Below are 20,740 nucleotides of genomic sequence, written 5' to 3' on the forward strand. Positions count from 1 at the left end.
GCAACGAATGCAGAAAGAATTGTAGGAATGAACGAAAACAAGAACGGACGGACGTCGGAACAAACATAGGTATGAACAGAGGGCCGAACAGAGGAACGAACGTAGGAACGAATGCAGAAAGAATTGTAGGAATGAACGCAAGAACAAAGGCAAGAACGGACGGACGTCGGAACGAACGTAGGTATGAACTGAGGGCCGAACAGAGGAACGAATGTTGTAACGAACGCCGCAACGAATGCAGAAAGATTTGTAGGAATGAACGCAAGAACGAAGACAAGAACAGACGGACGTCAGAAGGAACGTAGGTATGAACTGAGGGCCGAACAGAGGAACAAATATAGGAACGAACGTAGGAAAGGAAGCGGAAGTGGTGACACGTTGTAGTGGCGCAGAGGTTTTTGAAAGAAAGGAAATAAAGTGGTCGTCGTGTAAAACTGGAGCCTAACTATTTTGGCTTGTCCTGAAGAATTTGGAGGTAATCCTCCTTTTTCATTGTCCCATTTACTCTCTGTAAAGCACCAGTTCCATTGGCAGCAAAACAGGCCCAGAGCATAATACTACCACCACCATGCTTGACGGTAGGAATGGTGTTCCTGGGATTAAAGGCCTCACCTTTTCTCCTCCAAACATATTGCTGGGTATTGTGGCCAAACAGCTCTATTTTTGTTTCATCTGACCACAGAACTTTCCTCCAGAAGGTCTTATCTTTGTCCATGTGACTGTATCTTTGTATTTCTTGACACATCACATCAGACACTTAAAAATAGCTTTTAAAAAAGCTCCTTAGGAACGAATGTAGGCACGAATGAAGGCACCAACATAGGAACCAACGTAGGAACAAACGCCGGAATGAACGCAGAAAGAATTATAGGAATGAATGCAAGAACTAAGACAAGAACGGACGAACGTCGGAACAAACGTAGGTATGAACTAAGGGCCAAACATAGGACCGAACGTAGGAACGAATGTAGTAATGAATGTAGGAACGAACGCCGCAACGAATGCAGAAAGAATTGTAGGAATGAACGCAAGAACGAAGACAAGAACGGACGGACATCGGAACGAACGTAGGTATGAACAGAGGGCCGAACGTAGGAACGAACGTAGGAACGAACGCAGGAACGAACGCCGGAACGAACACAGAAAGAATTGTAGGAATGAACGCAAGAACGAAGACAAGAACGGACGGATGTCGGAACGAACGTAGGTATGAACTGAGGAACGAACGCCGCAACGAATGCAGAAAGAATTGTAGGAATGAACGCAAAAACGAAGACAAGAACGGACGGACGTCGGAACGAACGTAGGTATGAACTTAGAGCCGAACGTAGGAACGAATGTAGGAACGAATGCCGCAACGATTGCTGAAAGAATTGTAGGAATGAACGCAAGAACGAAGACAAGAACGGACGGACGTCGGAACGAACGTAGGTATGAACTGAGGGCCGAACAGAGGAACGAACGTAGGAACGAATGTTGGAACGAACGCCGCAACGAATGCAGGAAGATTTGTAGGAATGAACGCAAGAACGAAGACAAGAACGGACGGACGTCGGAACGAACGTAGGTATGAACTGAGGGCCGAACAGAGGAACGAACGTAGGAACGAATGTTGGAACGAATGCCGCAACGAATGCAGAAAGATTTGTAGGAATGAACGCAAGAACGAAGACAAGAACGGACGGACGTCAGAACGAACGTAGGTATGAACTGAGGGCCGAACAGAGGAACAAATATAGGAACAAACGTAGGAAAGGAAGCGGAAGTGGTGACACGTTGTAGTGGCGCGGAGGTTTTTGAAAGAAAGGAAATAAAGTGGTCGTCGTGTAAAACTGGAGCCTGATGATTTTGGCTTGTCCTGAAGAATTTGGAGGTAATCCTCCTTTTTCATTGTCCCATTTACTCTCTGTAAAGCACCAGTTCCATTGGCAGCAAAACAGGCCCAGAGCATAATACTACCACCACCATGCTTGACGGTAGGAATGGTGTTCCTGGGATTAAAGGCCTCACCTTTTCTCCTCCAAACATATTGCTGGGTATTGTGGCCAAACAGCTACATTTTTGTTTCATCTGACCACAGAACTTTCCTCCAGAAGGTCTTATCTTTGTCCATGTGACTGTATCTTTGTATTTCTTGACACATCACATCAGGGGCTAATCCATTAAGACACTTAAAAATAGCTTTTAAAAAAGCTCCGTAGGAACAAATTTAGGAACGAACGTAGGAACAAACTTAGGAACGAACGTAGGCACGAACATAGGAACCAACGTAGGAACGAACGCCGGAATGAAAGCAGAAAGAATTATAGGAATGAATGCAAGAACGAAGACAAGAACGAACGAACGTCGGAACAAACACCCCTGCCGTAATCTCACTCAATCTCAGTAAATAACTTAAATTTGGAACACAGCATCATCGTTTTCACAGCTTTTTGGTTGTTAGAGGTAGAGAGTGTTTTAATGTAGAGTTCTAAATCTTATTTAAAGGCACAAAAAACTGGTCGGGTATTGAGAAACTTACATCTATGAATATAACACTTAGCCAATAGTATAATGAGGCTGCAAAGGTAAAATTCATTTTCACATTTTTTTCATACAATGTAAATCCAAATAGCACATCTTTAAAACAAAGCACACATTTGTCATGAATATTGTCCAGGATGAAGCGACAGATGCCTGGCATAGTGATGGAGTGCTTTCACAAGTCCAAAACGGGTGGTAAACAGTCTCTGGATGCATGTTACATAAGGTGCAGGTAACATCAATGTCCTTCTTGTATCTAACCAAACCATCACAGTCCAGTGTTTCCCATAAACTGCCAAGATACCTCATCTAGTAATTTGCATAATTTACTACAATGATATGATTTTCTCTAAAAAGGCTCAAAAAATGTATACTTACTAATTAATAATAACAGTTTTGTTTTAAACGTCCGTCCATTTTACAATATAATTACAACACTTTATGTACATATTTATATACAGATTTGAACAATAAGTTATTCACTGAAATATATTTATTAATTGTGGTTCTTACAAAAAATATATCTTATAAAATATAAAGGCTAAAGTGTCTCTTAAAGCTCTGCCCCTTTAATTAGTGCATACTAAATAATTTAACTTTAGCCTACTACTACAACCATATTATTTACCAGCAACATAAAGTGAAACAGAGGCAGAGGTGTCCTGCCACAGTCAGTAACAAATAAACAGAAAACAGTAGTGGTCAAATACAAATAAGGCAACAAGAAAAGTATCCTACACTTCTCTTTTGTAAAGTAAATCTGAACAGCCTATATGGGCATCTACATCAACTATATGATTTGCCTGAGAAGCTGGACAGGACAAAAAAATATATATATTTTTTTTATTATTTGTGGCGGACGTAATTCTTTTGTGGCGGGCCGCCACAAATAAATGAATGTGTGGGAAACACTGCAGTCTTTACAGGGCTTTATTTCCTTTCTTTCAAAATCTCGGCTCCACCGCAACGTGTCACCACTTCCGCTCTTAGCGCCTTCAAAATAAGAGCTCAAGGCATATACCTGTATGACTGCTTATAACAAGAACTTAACATCACAAAGAGGCAAGTCCATAAAAAATAGGTTACAGTAGTGAAGCGGTGCGCTAATTGTAGGTGGTCAGCTAGCATGCAACTATTAGCATTTGTCAACTGTTAAAATGTCACTAAATCTCATGTCCTCACTTCCTAGAAACCATCGAAAGCCTTCGGGCTAAAAACAGGTTGGTCTACTACCACGAGAAGTTCCGCCGTGTTCCCGAGCTGATCGACTGCCACGAGGGAGACTACGTGTGCTACTACGAGGCTGACATGCAGTGGAGGAGAGACTTGTGAGATTGCATTTATTTTCCCCCCTGTACATTTAGTGGACACTTTATTAGGTACACCTGAATTGATCATAAAGAAGCTCATCATAAATTTAGCAGTGCAGTCATTGGTCAGTCACCCCTGCTGAGGGTGATGAAAGAGATCAATCAATCAAAGTTGACTTATATAGCCCTAAATCACAAGTGTCTCAAAGGGTTGCACAAGCCACAACGACATCCTCGGCTCAGATCCCACATCAGGGCAAGGAAAAACTCAACCCAATGGGACAATGAGAAACCTTGGAGGGGACCGCAGATGTGGGGACCCCCCCTGGGTGACCGGTGCAATGGACGTTGAGTGGATCTAGCATAATAGTGTGAGAGTCTAGTCCATAGTGGATCTAACATAATAGTGTGAGAGTCTAGTCCATAGTGGATCTAACATAATAGTGTGAGAGTCCAGTCCATAGTGGATCTAACATAATAGTGTGAGAGTCCAGTCCATAGTGGATCTAACATAATAGTGAGAGTCCAGTCCATAGTAGATCTAACATAATAGTGAGAGTCCAGTCCATAGTGGATCTAACATAATAGTGAGAGTCTAGTCCATAGTGGATCCAACATAATAGTGTGAGAGTCCAGTCCATAGTGGATCTAACATAATAGTGAGAGTCCAGTCCATAGTGGACTTAACATAATAGTGTGAGAGTCCAGTCCATAGTGGATCTAACATAATATTGTGAGAGTCCAGTCCATAGTGGATCTAACATAATAATGTGAGAGTCCAGTCCATAGTGGATCTAACATAATAGTGTGAGAGTCCAGTCCATAGTGGATCTAACATAATAGTGTGAGAGTCAAGTCCATAGTGGATCTAACATAATAGTGAGAGTCCAGTCCATAGTGGATCTAACATAATAGTGTGAGTCCAGTCCATAGTGGATCTAACATAATAGTGTGAGAGTCCAGTCCATAGTGGATCTAACATAATAGTGAGAGTCCAGTCCATAGTAGATCTAACATAATAGTGAGAGTCCAGTCCATAGTGGATCTAACATAATAGTGAGAGTCTAGTCCATAGTGGATCCAACATAATAGTGTGAGAGTCCAGTCCATAGTGGATCTAACATAATAGTGAGAGTCCAGTCCATAGTGGACTTAACATAATAGTGTGAGAGTCCAGTCCATAGTGGATCTAACATAATATTGTGAGAGTCCAGTCCATAGTGGATCTAACATAATAATGTGAGAGTCCAGTCCATAGTGGATCTAACATAATAGTGTGAGAGTCCAGTCCATAGTGGATCTAACATAATAGTGTGAGAGTCAAGTCCATAGTGGATCTAACATAATAGTGAGAGTCCAGTCCATAGTGGATCTAACATAATAGTGTGAGTCCAGTCCATAGTGGATCTCACATAATAGTGTGAGAGTCTAGTCCATAGTGGATCTAACATAATAGTATGAGAGTCTAGTCCATACTGGATCTAACATAATAGTGTGAGTGTCTAGTCCATAGTGGATCTAACATAATATTGTGAGAGTCCAGTCCATAGTGGATCTAACATAATATTGTGAGAGTCCAGTTCATAGTGGATCTAACATAATATTGTGAAAGTCCAGTCCATAGTAGATCTAACATAACAGTGAGAGTCCAGTCCATAGTGGATCTAACATAATAGTGAAAGTCCAGTCCATAGTGGATCTAACATAATAGTGTGAGAGTCCAGTCCATAGTGGATCTAACATAATATTGTGAGAGTCCAGTCCATAGTGGATCTAACATAATAGTGAAAGTCCAGTCCATAGTGGATCTAACATAATAGTGTGAGAGTCCAGTCCATAGTGGATCTAACATAATATTGTGAGAGTCCAGTCCATAGTGAATCTAACATAATAGTGAGAGTCTAGTCCATAGTGGATCCAACATAATAGTGAGAGTCCAGTCCATAGTGGATCTAACATAATAGTGTGCGAGTCCAGTCCATAGTGGATCTAACATAATAGTGAGAGTCCAGTCCATAGTGGATCTAACATAATAGTGTGCGAGTCTAGTCCATAGTGGATCTAACATAATAGTGTGAGAGTCCAGTCCATAGTGGATCCAACATAATAGTGTGCGAGTCTAGTCCATAGTGGATCTAACATAATAGTGTGAGAGTCCAGTCCATAGTGGATCTAACATAATAGTGTGAGAGTCAAGTCCATAGTGGATCTAACATAATAGTGAGAGTCCAGTCCATAGTGGATCTAACATAATAGTGTGAGTCCAGTCCATAGTGGATCTAACATAATAGTGTGAGAGTCTAGTCCATAGTGGATCTAACATAATAGTTTGAGAGTCTAGTCCATACTGGATCTAACATAATAGTGTGAGTGTCTAGTCCATAGTGGATCTAACATAATATTGTGAGAGTCCAGTCCATAGTGGATCTAACATAATATTGTGAGAGTCCAGTTCATAGTGGATCTAACATAATATTGTGAAAGTCCAGTCCATAGTAGATCTAACATAACAGTGAGAGTCCAGTCCATAGTGGATCTAACATAATAGTGAAAGTCCAGTCCATAGTGGATCTAACATAATAGTGTGAGAGTCTAGTCCATAGTGGATCTAACATAATAGTGTGAGAGTCCAGTCCATAGTGGATCTAACATAATATTGTGAGAGTCCAGTCCATAGTGGATCTAACATAATAGTGAAAGTCCAGTCCATAGTGGATCTAACATAATATTGTGAGAGTCCAGTCCATAGTGGATCTAACATAATAGTGTGAGAGTCCAGTCCATAGTGGATCTAACATAATATTGTGAGAGTCCAGTCCATAGTGAATCTAACATAATAGTGAGAGTCTAGTCCATAGTGGATCCAACATAATAGTGAGAGTCCAGTCCATAGTGGATCTAACATAATAGTGTGCGAGTCCAGTCCATAGTGGATCTAACATAATAGTGAGAGTCCAGTCCATAGTGGATCTAACATAATAGTGTGCGAGTCTAGTCCATAGTGGATCTAACATAATAGTGTGAGAGTCCAGTCCATAGTGGATCCAACATAATAGTGTGCGAGTCCAGTCCATAGTGGATCTAACATAATAGTGTGCGAGTCTAGTCCATAGTGGATCTAACATAATAGTGTGAGAGTCCAGTCCATAGTGGATCTAACATAATATTGTGAGAGTCCAGTCCATAGTGGATCTAACATAATATTGTGAGAGTCCAGTCCATAGTGGATCTAACATAATATTGTGAGAGTCAAGTCCATAGTGGATCTAACATAATAGTGAGAGTCCAGTCCATAGTGGACTTAACATAATAGTGTGAGAGTCCAGTCCATAGTGGATCTAACATAATATTGTGAGAGTCCAGTCCATAGTGGATCTAACATAATAATGTGAGAGTCCAGTCCATAGTGGATCTAACATAATAGTGTGAGAGTCCAGTCCATAGTGGATCTAACATAATAGTGTGAGAGTCAAGTCCATAGTGGATCTAACATAATAGTGAGAGTCCAGTCCATAGTGGATCTAACATAATAGTGTGAGTCCAGTCCATAGTGGATCTCACATAATAGTGTGAGAGTCTAGTCCATAGTGGATCTAACATAATAGTATGAGAGTCTAGTCCATACTGGATCTAACATAATAGTGTGAGTGTCTAGTCCATAGTGGATCTAACATAATATTGTGAGAGTCCAGTCCATAGTGGATCTAACATAATATTGTGAGAGTCCAGTTCATAGTGGATCTAACATAATATTGTGAAAGTCCAGTCCATAGTAGATCTAACATAACAGTGAGAGTCCAGTCCATAGTGGATCTAACATAATAGTGAAAGTCCAGTCCATAGTGGATCTAACATAATAGTGTGAGAGTCCAGTCCATAGTGGATCTAACATAATATTGTGAGAGTCCAGTCCATAGTGGATCTAACATAATAGTGAAAGTCCAGTCCATAGTGGATCTAACATAATAGTGTGAGAGTCCAGTCCATAGTGGATCTAACATAATATTGTGAGAGTCCAGTCCATAGTGAATCTAACATAATAGTGAGAGTCTAGTCCATAGTGGATCCAACATAATAGTGAGAGTCCAGTCCATAGTGGATCTAACATAATAGTGTGCGAGTCCAGTCCATAGTGGATCTAACATAATAGTGAGAGTCCAGTCCATAGTGGATCTAACATAATAGTGTGCGAGTCTAGTCCATAGTGGATCTAACATAATAGTGTGAGAGTCCAGTCCATAGTGGATCCAACATAATAGTGTGCGAGTCTAGTCCATAGTGGATCTAACATAATAGTGTGAGAGTCCAGTCCATAGTGGATCTAACATAATAGTGTGAGAGTCAAGTCCATAGTGGATCTAACATAATAGTGAGAGTCCAGTCCATAGTGGATCTAACATAATAGTGTGAGTCCAGTCCATAGTGGATCTAACATAATAGTGTGAGAGTCTAGTCCATAGTGGATCTAACATAATAGTTTGAGAGTCTAGTCCATACTGGATCTAACATAATAGTGTGAGTGTCTAGTCCATAGTGGATCTAACATAATATTGTGAGAGTCCAGTCCATAGTGGATCTAACATAATATTGTGAGAGTCCAGTTCATAGTGGATCTAACATAATATTGTGAAAGTCCAGTCCATAGTAGATCTAACATAACAGTGAGAGTCCAGTCCATAGTGGATCTAACATAATAGTGAAAGTCCAGTCCATAGTGGATCTAACATAATAGTGTGAGAGTCCAGTCCATAGTGGATCTAACATAATATTGTGAGAGTCCAGTCCATAGTGGATCTAACATAATAGTGAAAGTCCAGTCCATAGTGGATCTAACATAATATTGTGAGAGTCCAGTCCATAGTGGATCTAACATAATAGTGTGAGAGTCCAGTCCATAGTGGATCTAACATAATATTGTGAGAGTCCAGTCCATAGTGAATCTAACATAATAGTGAGAGTCTAGTCCATAGTGGATCCAACATAATAGTGAGAGTCCAGTCCATAGTGGATCTAACATAATAGTGTGCGAGTCCAGTCCATAGTGGATCTAACATAATAGTGAGAGTCCAGTCCATAGTGGATCTAACATAATAGTGTGCGAGTCTAGTCCATAGTGGATCTAACATAATAGTGTGAGAGTCCAGTCCATAGTGGATCCAACATAATAGTGTGCGAGTCCAGTCCATAGTGGATCTAACATAATAGTGTGCGAGTCTAGTCCATAGTGGATCTAACATAATAGTGTGAGAGTCCAGTCCATAGTGGATCTAACATAATATTGTGAGAGTCCAGTCCATAGTGGATCTAACATAATATTGTGAGAGTCCAGTCCATAGTGGATCTAACATAATATTGTGAGAGTCAAGTCCATAGTGGCTCTAACATAATAGTGAGAGGTATCTCACATTGCTGTGGATCCTGAGTTGATCTGGAAGTCCAGGACTCGGATCTTCAGTAGTTTTTTCAATGAATACTTACTGTTACTCAAGTAATTATTGGGATGACTATGTTTTATTGGGGCAGCACGGTGGAAGAAGGGTTAGTGCGTCTGCCTCACATTACGAAGGTCCTGAGTTCAATCCCGGGCTCGGGATCTTTCTGTGCAGAGTTTGCATGTTCTCCCCGTGACTGCGTGGGTTCCCTCCGGGTACTCCGGCTTCCTCCCACCTCCAAAGACATGCACCTGGAGATAGGCTCCTCCCACCTCCAAAGGCATGCACCTGGAGATAGGCTCCTCCCACCTCCAAAGACATGCACCTGGAGATAGGCTCCTCCCACCTCCAAAGACATGCACCTGGGGATAGGTTGATTGGCAACACTAAATGGTCCCTAGTGTGTGAATGTGAGTGTGAATGTTGTCTGTCTGTGTTGGCCCTGTGATGAGGTGGCGACTTGTCCAGGGTGAACCCCGCCTTCCGCCCGAATGCAGCTGAGATAGGCTCCAGCGACCCCGAAAGGGACAAGCGGTAGAAAATGGATGGATGTTTTATTGTTACTTGAGTCATGTTATCAAAAGTAACGGTACTCTTGCTTGAGTACATCTTTTGGCTACTCTACCCATCCCTGCTGTTCGAGCATTGGAAAGAAGTCAGTTACCACTGCACACATTTGACATGTGTTGTCCTGTGTTCCACTACACCCCAGTAAAGTAGACCAGGAGATCGTAAAAGTGATCCAGGAGCGTGTCAGGGCCTGCCACCAGAGAGAAGGTCCCAGCTACGAGCAAAACTGTTCCAAGGAGATGCAACAGTTCGAGGAAGTTGCCAAGAACTTCCAGTCACGCTGTGAGTTTGTACATTTTTCATTTACGCGGGATCCTCTTTCTTCGCTGAAGGCTAATTAGATGCATGAGTAAACAAATTGTGTCATTGAAATGTTTTATGATTTGTTTACATTTTTAATTGCCTTTTAGCTTAACGTCCTGGAGCTCGTCCTTGTCTTAGATTAAAAGTTAAAGTGCCAATGATAGTCTCGCACACACTTGGTGTGGCCAAATTATTCTCTGCATTTGACCCATCACCCTTGATCACCCCCTGGGGGGTGAGGGGAGCAGTGGGCAGCAGCAGTGGCCGCGCCCGGGAATCATTTTTGGTGATTTAACCCCCAATTCCAACCCTTGATGCTGAGTGCCAAGCAGGGAGGTAATGGCTCCCATTTTTATAGTCTTTGATATGACTCGGCCGGGGTTTGAACTCACAACCTACCCATCTCAGGGCGGACACTCTAACCACCTGATTTTATTATTGGCCCCTGATTATATTCCACAATCTAATCTAATATTTCATATTTAATTGGCTTTAGATGTAGGATAGGGACGTGTTTCTATATTTATGATATACTTCACACTAAACCCTTATTAGGTTACATCATTACCAGACAAGGCTGAACTGGTGTATGGAAGTGACAGACGAACCACTGTGCCGCGGCACACTAGTGTACCGTGAGATATTGTTTGGTGAGCCGTGGGAAATTATGCAATTTTACCTAATTGGTCAGAAAAATATTTTTTGCAAACCAATAATTATAATCCGCAAACAATGTGCCATTGTACTATGGAAGTAGAATTGTCTCACATCAACTTGTATATATATATATAAATATGATATTAATACATATGCATATATTAATAAATATACAAATACAAATGTGATATACAAAAAAATAAATAATTTGTATAAACGCGTATTTGTAAATATATGTTGGGGATTTGAAAATATATACAAATAAAATGTATAAATATAAAAATGTGACATACAAATAAATCAAGAATTTCTATAAATAAATGTGTATTTGTAAATATATTTTTGAGATTTGAATATAAATATGCTTGTTTTTGTATTGAATTTGCATATGTGGATCGTTTTTTTGATTTTGTGTCGGTGAGACATTCCTCCCACAAAGCAGATGCACAAATAAATGTGACCTACACACTCCCCTGAACAACCAGCAGAGGGCACTGCAGGCCAGAGCGGTATGGGTCATAGACATGGTCAGACACTGGCGAGCCAATCAGAGGCACACTAGGGAGGGTCATATGATGATGATTTGACACACATTCACTGATAAGAGATCAGTATGTTTACACGGCATTGATACAATAAAATAAGCAGCTAGCACGGTCTTTCAGATTAACTGGATAAATTAACATTAGCTAATACAACGCTAACTTTAGCAAGCTCAGGCCCGTTGTGCGTTCTCTCTGTAAAGACATGGATTGTTTTTGTACTGAGAACTCCGGGCATTTTGCATATAATGCTCTGTGACCCAGACCGCTCTGGCTGCAGTGCCCTCTGCTGGTTGTTCAGCAGAACTTATACAAATTATTCACTTATTTGTATGTCACATTTTGATATTTATATATTTTATTTGTATATATATTTTCACATCTCAAAAATATATTTACCAATACGCGTTTATTTTTACAAATTATTTATTTATTTGTATATCCCATTTGTCCATCCATCCATTTTCTACCGCTTGTCCCTTTCGGGGTCGCTGGAGCCTATCTCAGCTGCATTCGGGCGGAAGGCGGGGGTGCACCCTGGACAATATATTTATTAATATATGCATATGTATTAATATATTGATATATATAAATTGATGTGAGACCATTCTACTTCCATATTGTAGTGTGTGCTGTCTGGAGATCAGCAGAGTAACCATGTAATACTCTTCTGTACCAGTAGGTGGCAGCAGGTAGCTCATTGCTTTGTAAGCCTTCTTTGAGACAAGAGAATTAATGATGGTTATGGTTTGAAGTCATATCCAACAATTGTGTCAGGTATTTGATTAGAACAACTTTATATTGTCAATATAGGCTGTTGAGTTTTGTTTGTAACATGTTTTCTGTCATGTATTGGTTACTCGGGTCACAGGACAATGTAAGGGGAACTTAAAGGGAAACTTCGGTTTTTTTCAACCTGGGCCCTGTTTTCATAATTTTTTCTGTATATGTGAGTGCTGGATAAAACATTTTTTGAGGTCGCGCCAGTATTGAGCAGGGCAGGCAGCCTCCAGCCCAGCTAACGCTCGTACACAGGGCAACTGGCTCTCGTCAAAATTCGGCCTATAAACATGCATTTTTTTCACACTGACAGGCTCAGATAGTTACAATGAGTGTCCGACAACATACTAGAAAGGAGAAATTAACGTATGTCTCTACCTTTAGCTGGAGATCGCTGTTTGTTGTGAGCAGTGTCCAAATCTCACCACGCTACAAATCTCGTTCCGAAATCTCGCGATAACTCGCGACAAAACACCGGTGGAAAAACAGTTACCTGACTGAGGTGAAGAGAGATGACTGAAGTGATTTTCTGTTGGATTACCGAAGTAATCTTCGGTAATCCAACAGAAAATCACTTCAGTCATCTCTCTTCACCTCAGTCAGGTAACTGTTTTTCCGAAGTAATCTTCGGTAATCCAACAGAAAATCACTTCAGTCATCTCTCTTCACCTCAGTCAGGTAACTGTTTTTCCACCGGTGTTTTGTCGCGAGTTATCGCGAGATTTCGGAACGAGATTTGTAGCGTGGTGAGATTTGGACACAGCTCACAACAAACAGCGATCTCCAGCTAAAGGTAGAGACATACGTTAATTTCTCCTTTCTAGTATGTTGTCGGACACTCATTGTAACTATCTGAGCCTGTCAGTGTGAAAAAAATGCATGTTTATAGGCCGAATTTTGACGAGAGCCAGTTGCCCTGTGTACGAGCGTTAGCTGGGCTGGAGGCTGCCTGCCCTGCTCAATACTGGCGCGACCTCAAAAAATGTTTTATCCAGCACTCACATATACAGAAAAAATTATGAAAACAGGGCCCAGGTTGAAAAAAACCGAAGTTTCCCTTTAAGGGCGGGGGACGCAGGATATGATGACATGTGTTGTGTGTTGGACACCTGGAAGTGGAAAAAGTAAAAGCAGGAATAAAAGACAAGCTTTCTTTTGGTGTATTATTAAGCTTAGATTGTTAAAAAGTGACAAGTTAGGCACACAATGACGAGGAAGGGATAGTCTCCTCCTGGATTTTTTCAATGAAAAAAAATGTGCCTTGGCTCCAAAAGGTTGAAAGAGTACTACTACGTACCTTTTTTCATGTCGATTTTTTCCCTTTTTATCCCAGATCAGGATCTTGGAGCTTATGCCAATGCGAGGAAATGTCTCATGAAGCAAAAAGAGAGGATGATTGCAGCTCAAGCCCAAAATGCTTAATCACCCTCATCCATCCTGTGTAATAGTTGTAAAATAAAGTGTTATAAATCATATTTGGTTTTTTTTTTTGAACTGCCAAAACAGAAAATGCACTAAGCCTGTTAAATTTAGCATATATTCAGTGCAAATACTTGTAGGACCAGATGATGCAGTGTATGAAATTAAAAGACTGCTTGAAAAAGGTTAACTTAAAGACGCAACAGGTGGGATTTTATCATATTATACTTGTAATTTGAGATTGTGGTGGTTTATTGGAGCCAGAAAGTTATCAAACTTGTATTGATTTTCTTCTCCACATAAACACACCGTGGTGGTGTGATTGCTCATCAAAAACATGACAAAGATTTTACTCCCAGAACGTTTATTTCAACAGTTCCACCGTACAAAAAGTTTAGGTGGGTGTTGCCTGGACAGCCTGGCCTCTCTGCACGGACACTCTGGTGTGCGTCTTGGCCAGATGGTCAGTGTACTCCTGAAAGCAAAAAGCGTTGGAGATGTTATAATCAGCAAAGAGTGAGTGAGTTGTGCATCCATACCTGGTAGGGAGACTTGGTGAAAATGGTCTCCTTCCAGAGATCAGGGGTCAGGTAACTGTAAGTCTTGGAGATGGCATCAAAGGTGGCCTTGGCTAGAAAGGGGAGGAGTAACAGTTTCAAACATGGTCAAACGCAACACATTTAGAGAATGAAGTGTAGAGCATTGTTAAAAAGGGAATAGAGACCAAGGGTCTTCCCACCGTGCATTTCAACACTCGTTTCTATCTCTCCGGAAAAAAGTCAGCGACACCACAGCATGATAGGTGAAGCTGAGCAGAGCTAGGAGAAGCATCGGGATTCAGTAAAATAAGAAAATTACCAAAGTTGCCAAGCGTGGCGGTGCAGCCTCTTGCAGAGGTGTAGCAGTCGTCAATACCAGCCATCATGAGCAGCTTCTTGGGCACAGGCGCAGACACGATGCCGGTACCACGGGGTGCAGGGATGAGGCGCACCAGGACCGACCCGCAGTGACCGGTCACCTTGCAGGGTACGGTGTGGGGCTTGCCGATCTTGTTACCCCAGTAACCTCTCCTGACAGGGACGATGGACAGCTTGGCCAAAATGATGGCGCCACGGATGGCAGTGGCCACCTCCTTGGAGCATTTCACTCCCAGACCAACGTGGCCGTTGTAGTCGCCAATGGCAACAAATGCCTGGAAAGACCAGCAGACTTAACATCTGGACCTGCACTGTGGCAACCAAGGAACTCACCTTGAATCTGGTGCGCTGACCAGCCCTGGTCTGCTTCTGGACAGGCATGATCTTCAAAACCTCATCTTTCAGAGAAGAACCCAGGAAGAAGTCAATGATTTCAGACTCCTACAATGCAAAAAAACAAGTTGACAGAATTAGTCTGGAATAAAAAGGCAAACAAATCGTAACATTAGGAACACCAACAGAGCCAAGACATGAGCAGGGGCGGCATAGCTCGGTTGGTAGAGCAACTTAAGGGTTCCGGGTTCGATTCCCGCTTCCGCCATCCTAGTCACTGCCGTTGTGTCCTTGGGCAAGACACTTTACCCCACCTGGTCCTAGTGCCACCCACACTGCTTTAATTAAATGGAACTTAGATATTGAGTTTCACTATGTAAAGCCCGGAAAAGGGTGGAGTGCCATCTCCGGGTTGGGGAGGAGATCTTGCCCCAAGTGGAGGAGTTAAAGTACCTCGGAGTCTTGTTCACAAGTGAGGGAAGAGTGGATCGGTGCGGCGTCTTCAGTAATGCGGACGCTGTATCGATCCGTTGTGGTGAAGAAGGAGCTGAGCCGGAAGGCAAAGCTCTCAATTTACCGGTCGATCTACGTTCCCATCCTCACCTATGGTCATGAGCTTTGGGTTATGACCGGAAGGACAAGATCACGGGTACAAGCGGCCCAGATGAGTTTCCTCCGCCGGGTGACGGGTCTCTCCCTTAGAGATAGGGTGAGAAGCTCTGTCATCCGGGAGGAGCGCAAAGTAAAGCCGCTGCTCTTCCACATGGAGAGGAGCCAGATGAGGTGATTCGGGCATCTGGTCAGGATGCCACCGAACGCCTCCCTAGGGAGGTGTTTAAGGCACGTCCGACCGGTAAGAGGCCACGGGGAAGACCCAGGACACGTTGGGAAGACTATGTCTCCCAGCTGGCCTGGGAACGCCTCGGGAAGTCTGGGCTTCCCTGCTTAGGCTGCTGTCCCCGCGACCCAACCTCGGATAAGCGGAAGAAGATGGATGGATGGACTATGTATAAAGCGCTTTGTGAGTCACTAGAGAAAAGCGCTATATAAATTCACTTCACAGTATCACCTTGGTTTACAGCTGTCAAAAACTAATGTGATGGTGGTCTTTTATTAAAATACACCTAACTCCAAAATAATCTACAAAGTCAAACACCCTCAGCAAGCTTTCTCAAATAGAGATGAATCACCAAAAAAAAAAACACATTTTGGACTTTTCCACGCAGCGTAATTAATGCAAAGTTAAATCATTAGCATAAAACAGCCCAGAAATATATTCTGAGCATACGTTAGCACGAGAAGAAAGTTAAACTACACTATTCAGGATATGTTGTACAGCAGCGGTGGCCAAATAGAGCTTAATTATCCTTATCACTTGTTCCGGCATCTATCAAACTAGGGCTGGGCGATATATCGTGGGTTTGTCTCTGTGCGATATAGAAAATGACTATCGTGATATTGGAGTATACGTTCTCACGCAGTTGCTTTTAGCTGCGGGCATTACACTACAGGCTCTTCTCACTCTCTTGTCTCTGCTTCTCACAGAGACATAAAACAAGCGCACCTTCTTCCATACGTCACAAACGTATACGCCCTCATGGAGCAGAGAGGCAGCGGCATGGGTAACGTTAGCTGTGGTGCGAGTGGTAATACGAGAGAAAGAAGGTGCCAATCTGGTAACAAATGAAAGAAGAATTCCCAAGAAAAACAGCAGGGGGCCCATCGTCTGGCGGTGGTTTGGCTTCAAGCGGGAAGATGTCGAACAGACAACCGTAATATGTCAAATGTGGAGCAAAAGCTACAAAAAGTAGCATTACTGCTAATTTGTAGCATCATTTGAAAAGTCACCCGCTAGAGAATAAAGAGTGCTTGAAACTCTGCATGTCAACATCTCCGTTCGGCGCCACCCCAACAAAATGCAGAGGCAACCATTTCCACATCAACACCGTATGAAAAAAATAGTCCACGACATAAGGAGATAACAACGGCAGGAACCTACCACATAGCGAAGGACATACACTATTTGATTTCCTATTATGCAGCTCATTTTTAATTGACACTTATTGAAATATCTTGTGTGACATCATGCACAGAAATGCACTTTGTTTGTTTTAAACTAAAGATTTCCAATATTATTGGCCGATAAATGCTTTAAAATGTAATATCGGAAATTATCGGTATCATTTTTTTTATTGTTATCGGTATCATTTTTTGTTTTTTTTATTAAATCAACATAAAAAACACAAGATACACTTACAATTAGTGCACCAACCCAAAAAACCTCCCTCCCCCATTTACACTCATTCACACAAAAGGGTTGTTTCTTTCTGTTATTAATATTGTGGTTCCTACATTATATATCAATACAGTCTGCAAGGGATACAGTCCGTAAGCACACATGATTGTGCGTGCTGCTGCTCCACTAATAGTACTAACCTTTAACACTTCATTTTACTAATTTTCATTCATTACTAGTTTCTATATAACTGTTTTTATATTGTTTTACTTTCTTTTTTATTCAAGAAAATATTCTTAATTTATTTATCTTATTTTATTTGATTAATTTTTTTAAAAGTGACCTTATCTACACCATACCTGGTTGTCCAAATTAGGCATAATAATGTGTTAATTCCACGACTGTACATATCGGTATCTGTTGATATCGGTATCGGTAATTAAGAGTTGGACAATATCGGACATCCCTAGTTTTAAACAATTATAGTGGCGTTCTGTACAAAAAGTGCACTTTAATTTAGTGTCGTTTTGATTTATCATCTTAGTGACATCATGCACAAAAGCAGGGCCGGCCCGTGGCATAGGCCGTATAGGCAAATGCTAAGGGCGCCGTCCATCAGGGGGCGCCACGCCAGTGCCACAAATGTTGGGAAAAAAAAAAAAAAAAAAGTTGGTACTATTATTTCTTAATACAAAAAATAATCCCACGTTAATTAAAATGCAAAGTAAAGCCTATTTAATATAAATATTTGTTACAACATTACGCCCCCCCCCCTCCCCGAATCATGACTCTTTTTGGACGTCACATCAAAAAATCAACACAAAATGTCAAAACGGCCAAAACTGTCAGGTGCCCAGGGAAGAAAAAAGAGAAAAGAAGAGAAACAAGAAAAAGACAGAGGTAGCAGGTAGGTAACGTTAGCCTACATGAAATTATTTGTCTGTTACAGAATGTGATATAGTAACCTGGCTTTTTAGCATTAAGCTAATGTTACATGATTCGGCAATTGCTAATCAATGAATAGCTAGTTCTGTTTTAACGTCGGGTTAATATTGTGGAGGGGGCTAAATTGTTATGGAAAATAATAATGTAACGTTAGGTAATTACAGTACTCCCACCTTACATTCCTCAGGGACATTTGTATTAGATCTTTTAATCAGGTGTTTTTTGTTTACATTGTTATTGCCTTCTGGTTAGCTAATGTTTGCCCTGTAGGTAATAGTCACTTTTCCACCCCTTTATATATTAGGTATAGTTGTAAGCCTAGTTGTTAAAGTGCACATCATTAATGTTAATTAAGCAATATCACATGAGAGGGAATGCTGTTTTTTTAATTTGAGCACTGCTGTGATTCGGTTAAAGATAATCATAACATAACATTCTCATATAATATGTTAATTTGCTTTCTTTAAGTAAAAAAAAAAGGTAAAAGACAAAGCTATTCGGTTTCTTGTGAGTATATACACTTCACTGCCGATGTGGGGGGGCGCCACCTAAAATCTTGCCTAGGGCGCCAGATTGGTTAGGGCCAGGCCTGCACAGAAGTGCACTAATAGCTTGTTTTAAAATGTCAGACAATCTTGCACTTTGTTTTGAAATGACATGAATGTTTGTGCCACTGCTTTATAACGGTTTAATAAATACACTTTTGCTAAATTGACTTACTGTATTTTTCGGACTATAAGTCGCAGTTTTTTTCATAGTTTGGCCGGGGGTGCGACTTATACTCAGGAGCGACTTATGTGTGAAATTATTAACACATTACCGTAAAGTATCAACTAATATTATTTATCTCATTCACGTAAGAGACTAGACGTATAAGATTTCATGGGATTTAGCGATTAGGAGTGACAGATTGTTTGGTAAACGTATAGCATGTTCTATATGTTATAGTTATTTGAATGACTCTTACCATAATATGTTACGTTAACATACCAGGCACCTTCTCAGTTGGTTATTTATGCCTCATAGCGTACACTTATTCAGCCTGTTCACTTTTCTTTATTTATTTTAAATTGCCTTTCAAATGTCTATTCTTGGTGTTGGGTTTTATCAAATAAATTTCCCCCAAAAATGCGACTTATACTCCAGTGCGACTAATATATGTTTTTTTCCTTCTTTATTATGCATTTTCGGCCGGTGCGACTTATACTCGAAGCGACTTATAGACCGAAAAATACGGTAGTTGACATTTCCCTCTCTGCATGAAAGTTTAATAGTAGCATATATTAATGCAGTATGAAGAAGAATGTTTTAATGTAGACACATAGAATCATCATACTGCTGTGATTATATGCATCAAGTGGCCTAAAAATATCGAGATATTAAAAAAAGGCCATATCTCCCAGCCCTATATCAAACTGTTGAAAAATGCAATTAAATAAATGAATGACCTATTACGCTAATAATGAACAAAAGAGCCCATCTTAATAATAAACCTACCTTGATAGGCAGAGAGTAGAGATAGATCTCCTCCAGGGACTTGATCTTCACGTCCTTAACCAGGCGGCCCAGCTTGGTTACAGGGACCCACTACAAATGGGTAAATATTAAAAAATGTGTACATTTTGGGTATAAGTCAAACTGGACATTAGTAAATAAAGTGGGGGAAACTCACTTCCTTGTCCTCGGACTTGCCTCCCCGGGCACCGCGGCCTCTGCCACGGCCTCTGCCGCGTCCACGGCCCCGACCCCGGCCGCCTGGGCCGAAACCTCCGCGAAAACCTCCTCTACCACCGGCGTCGTCCGCCATTTGCTGTCAAACAACAACAAAAATGTGTTAATCCACCTTTCTGTAGTTAAAATTCCGTGCCGCTTTAAGAATATTCACGTTTCCCTTATTCACAGCACCATCGTCGCCATTATGGCTACTAGAAAACATTGCTTTATCTACCAGATATAAAAACTGGGGACAATAATGTCGTCAGTTTCGCTACATAATATGCTTCCGTGAAACATCACAGCACTTAGGGATACAATTGGCGAAGGATGGCCAAGATTAGTAAGGATATTTGTGTTGTAATGTCCGCCATGCGATGTACTTACGTGATTGTTTGAATAGGAAGAAGGCCTAGCGGAAGTCTCGTTGGCTTTTATTCACGCATGAAACATCGCGATATTTGGATGACAAAATCCCGCCTGTATACCGCCCCCTAACGGCATTTTTTCACTATACAATTTTCTGAAGACGCTCCAAAGCACATTTTCCTTGTATTTTAGTTATTATTAATGAGAAAATATGATTTAATCATCTATATTAATATTTGATAGTTATTCAAAATATTGATTCGAAATAAAATAAATTCTAAACTCGTATTTTAGTTATCATTAATGGAGATATGAAAAAATATGATTTAATCATCTATATTAATACTTGAGTTATTCAAAAAATTGATTCGAAATAAAATAAACTCTAAACTCGTATTTTAGTTATCATTAAAGGAGATATGAAAAAATATGATTTAATCCTCTATATTAATATTTGATAGTTATTTAAAATATTGATTTGAAATAAAATAAATTCTAAACTATCTTTGCCACATTAAATATCGATGGGAAATGTTAATATTCAGAATTTTAGGCAAAATATTGTCATTAATTTGTATTTTTGTTCAAACAAATTCAATTGATATTAATATTCATAACATTAAGGGGAAATTTTAACAATTTGTTTTGCTTTTTGCTGCAGCTGTTATATATACTGTAATATTAAAGTTAA

The 20,740-nt window shown here is 40.7% G+C and overlaps 2 protein-coding genes across 2 annotated transcripts in view; one reads left to right on the forward strand and one right to left on the reverse strand.

Annotated features, from left to right (window-relative positions):
• The window catches only part of ndufb10 (NADH:ubiquinone oxidoreductase subunit B10), a 16,307-nt gene extending 2,720 nt beyond the window's left edge, over positions 1–13,587 (forward strand). The window contains exons 2-4 of the mRNA XM_062036281.1: positions 3,713–3,851; positions 9,978–10,117; positions 13,451–13,587. Of these exons, the coding sequence (XP_061892265.1) occupies positions 3,713–3,851; positions 9,978–10,117; positions 13,451–13,539 (368 nt within the window). The 3' untranslated portion in view covers positions 13,540–13,587. The remainder of the gene's footprint in view (positions 1–3,712; positions 3,852–9,977; positions 10,118–13,450) is intronic.
• A 296-nt stretch (positions 13,588–13,883) lies between these two features.
• rps2 (ribosomal protein S2) lies at positions 13,884–20,134 on the reverse strand. The gene is made up of 7 exons (XM_062036263.1): positions 20,068–20,134; positions 19,640–19,777; positions 19,465–19,554; positions 14,787–14,894; positions 14,395–14,728; positions 14,076–14,167; positions 13,884–14,011 (listed from the first exon to the last, which is right to left on the reverse strand). Exons 2-7 carry the CDS (start codon positions 19,772–19,774, stop codon positions 13,931–13,933), a joined length of 840 nt encoding a protein of 279 aa, XP_061892247.1. The 5' UTR covers positions 19,775–19,777; positions 20,068–20,134; the 3' UTR covers positions 13,884–13,930.
• Between the last annotated feature and the right edge of the window lie 606 nt (positions 20,135–20,740).

This window comes from Entelurus aequoreus, linkage group LG25 (genome assembly GCF_033978785.1).
Source record: "Entelurus aequoreus isolate RoL-2023_Sb linkage group LG25, RoL_Eaeq_v1.1, whole genome shotgun sequence".
In the NCBI taxonomy this organism is placed as follows: Eukaryota; Metazoa; Chordata; class Actinopteri; order Syngnathiformes; family Syngnathidae; genus Entelurus; species Entelurus aequoreus.

Bases quoted from the DNA above. Each gene is read 5' to 3' on its own strand.
- rps2 (XM_062036263.1), bottom strand. From the start codon at position 19,774: ATGGCGGACGACGCCGGTGGTAGAGGAGGTTTTCGCGGAGGTTTCGGC. The intron at 14,895-19,464 runs GTAGGTTTATTA...TTTGCATTGTAG, and splicing joins TCTACTCTCTGCCTATCAAG to GAGTCTGAAATCATTGACTT. The intron at 14,729-14,786 runs GTGAGTTCCTTG...TGGTCTTTCCAG, and splicing joins GTCAGCGCACCAGATTCAAG to GCATTTGTTGCCATTGGCGA.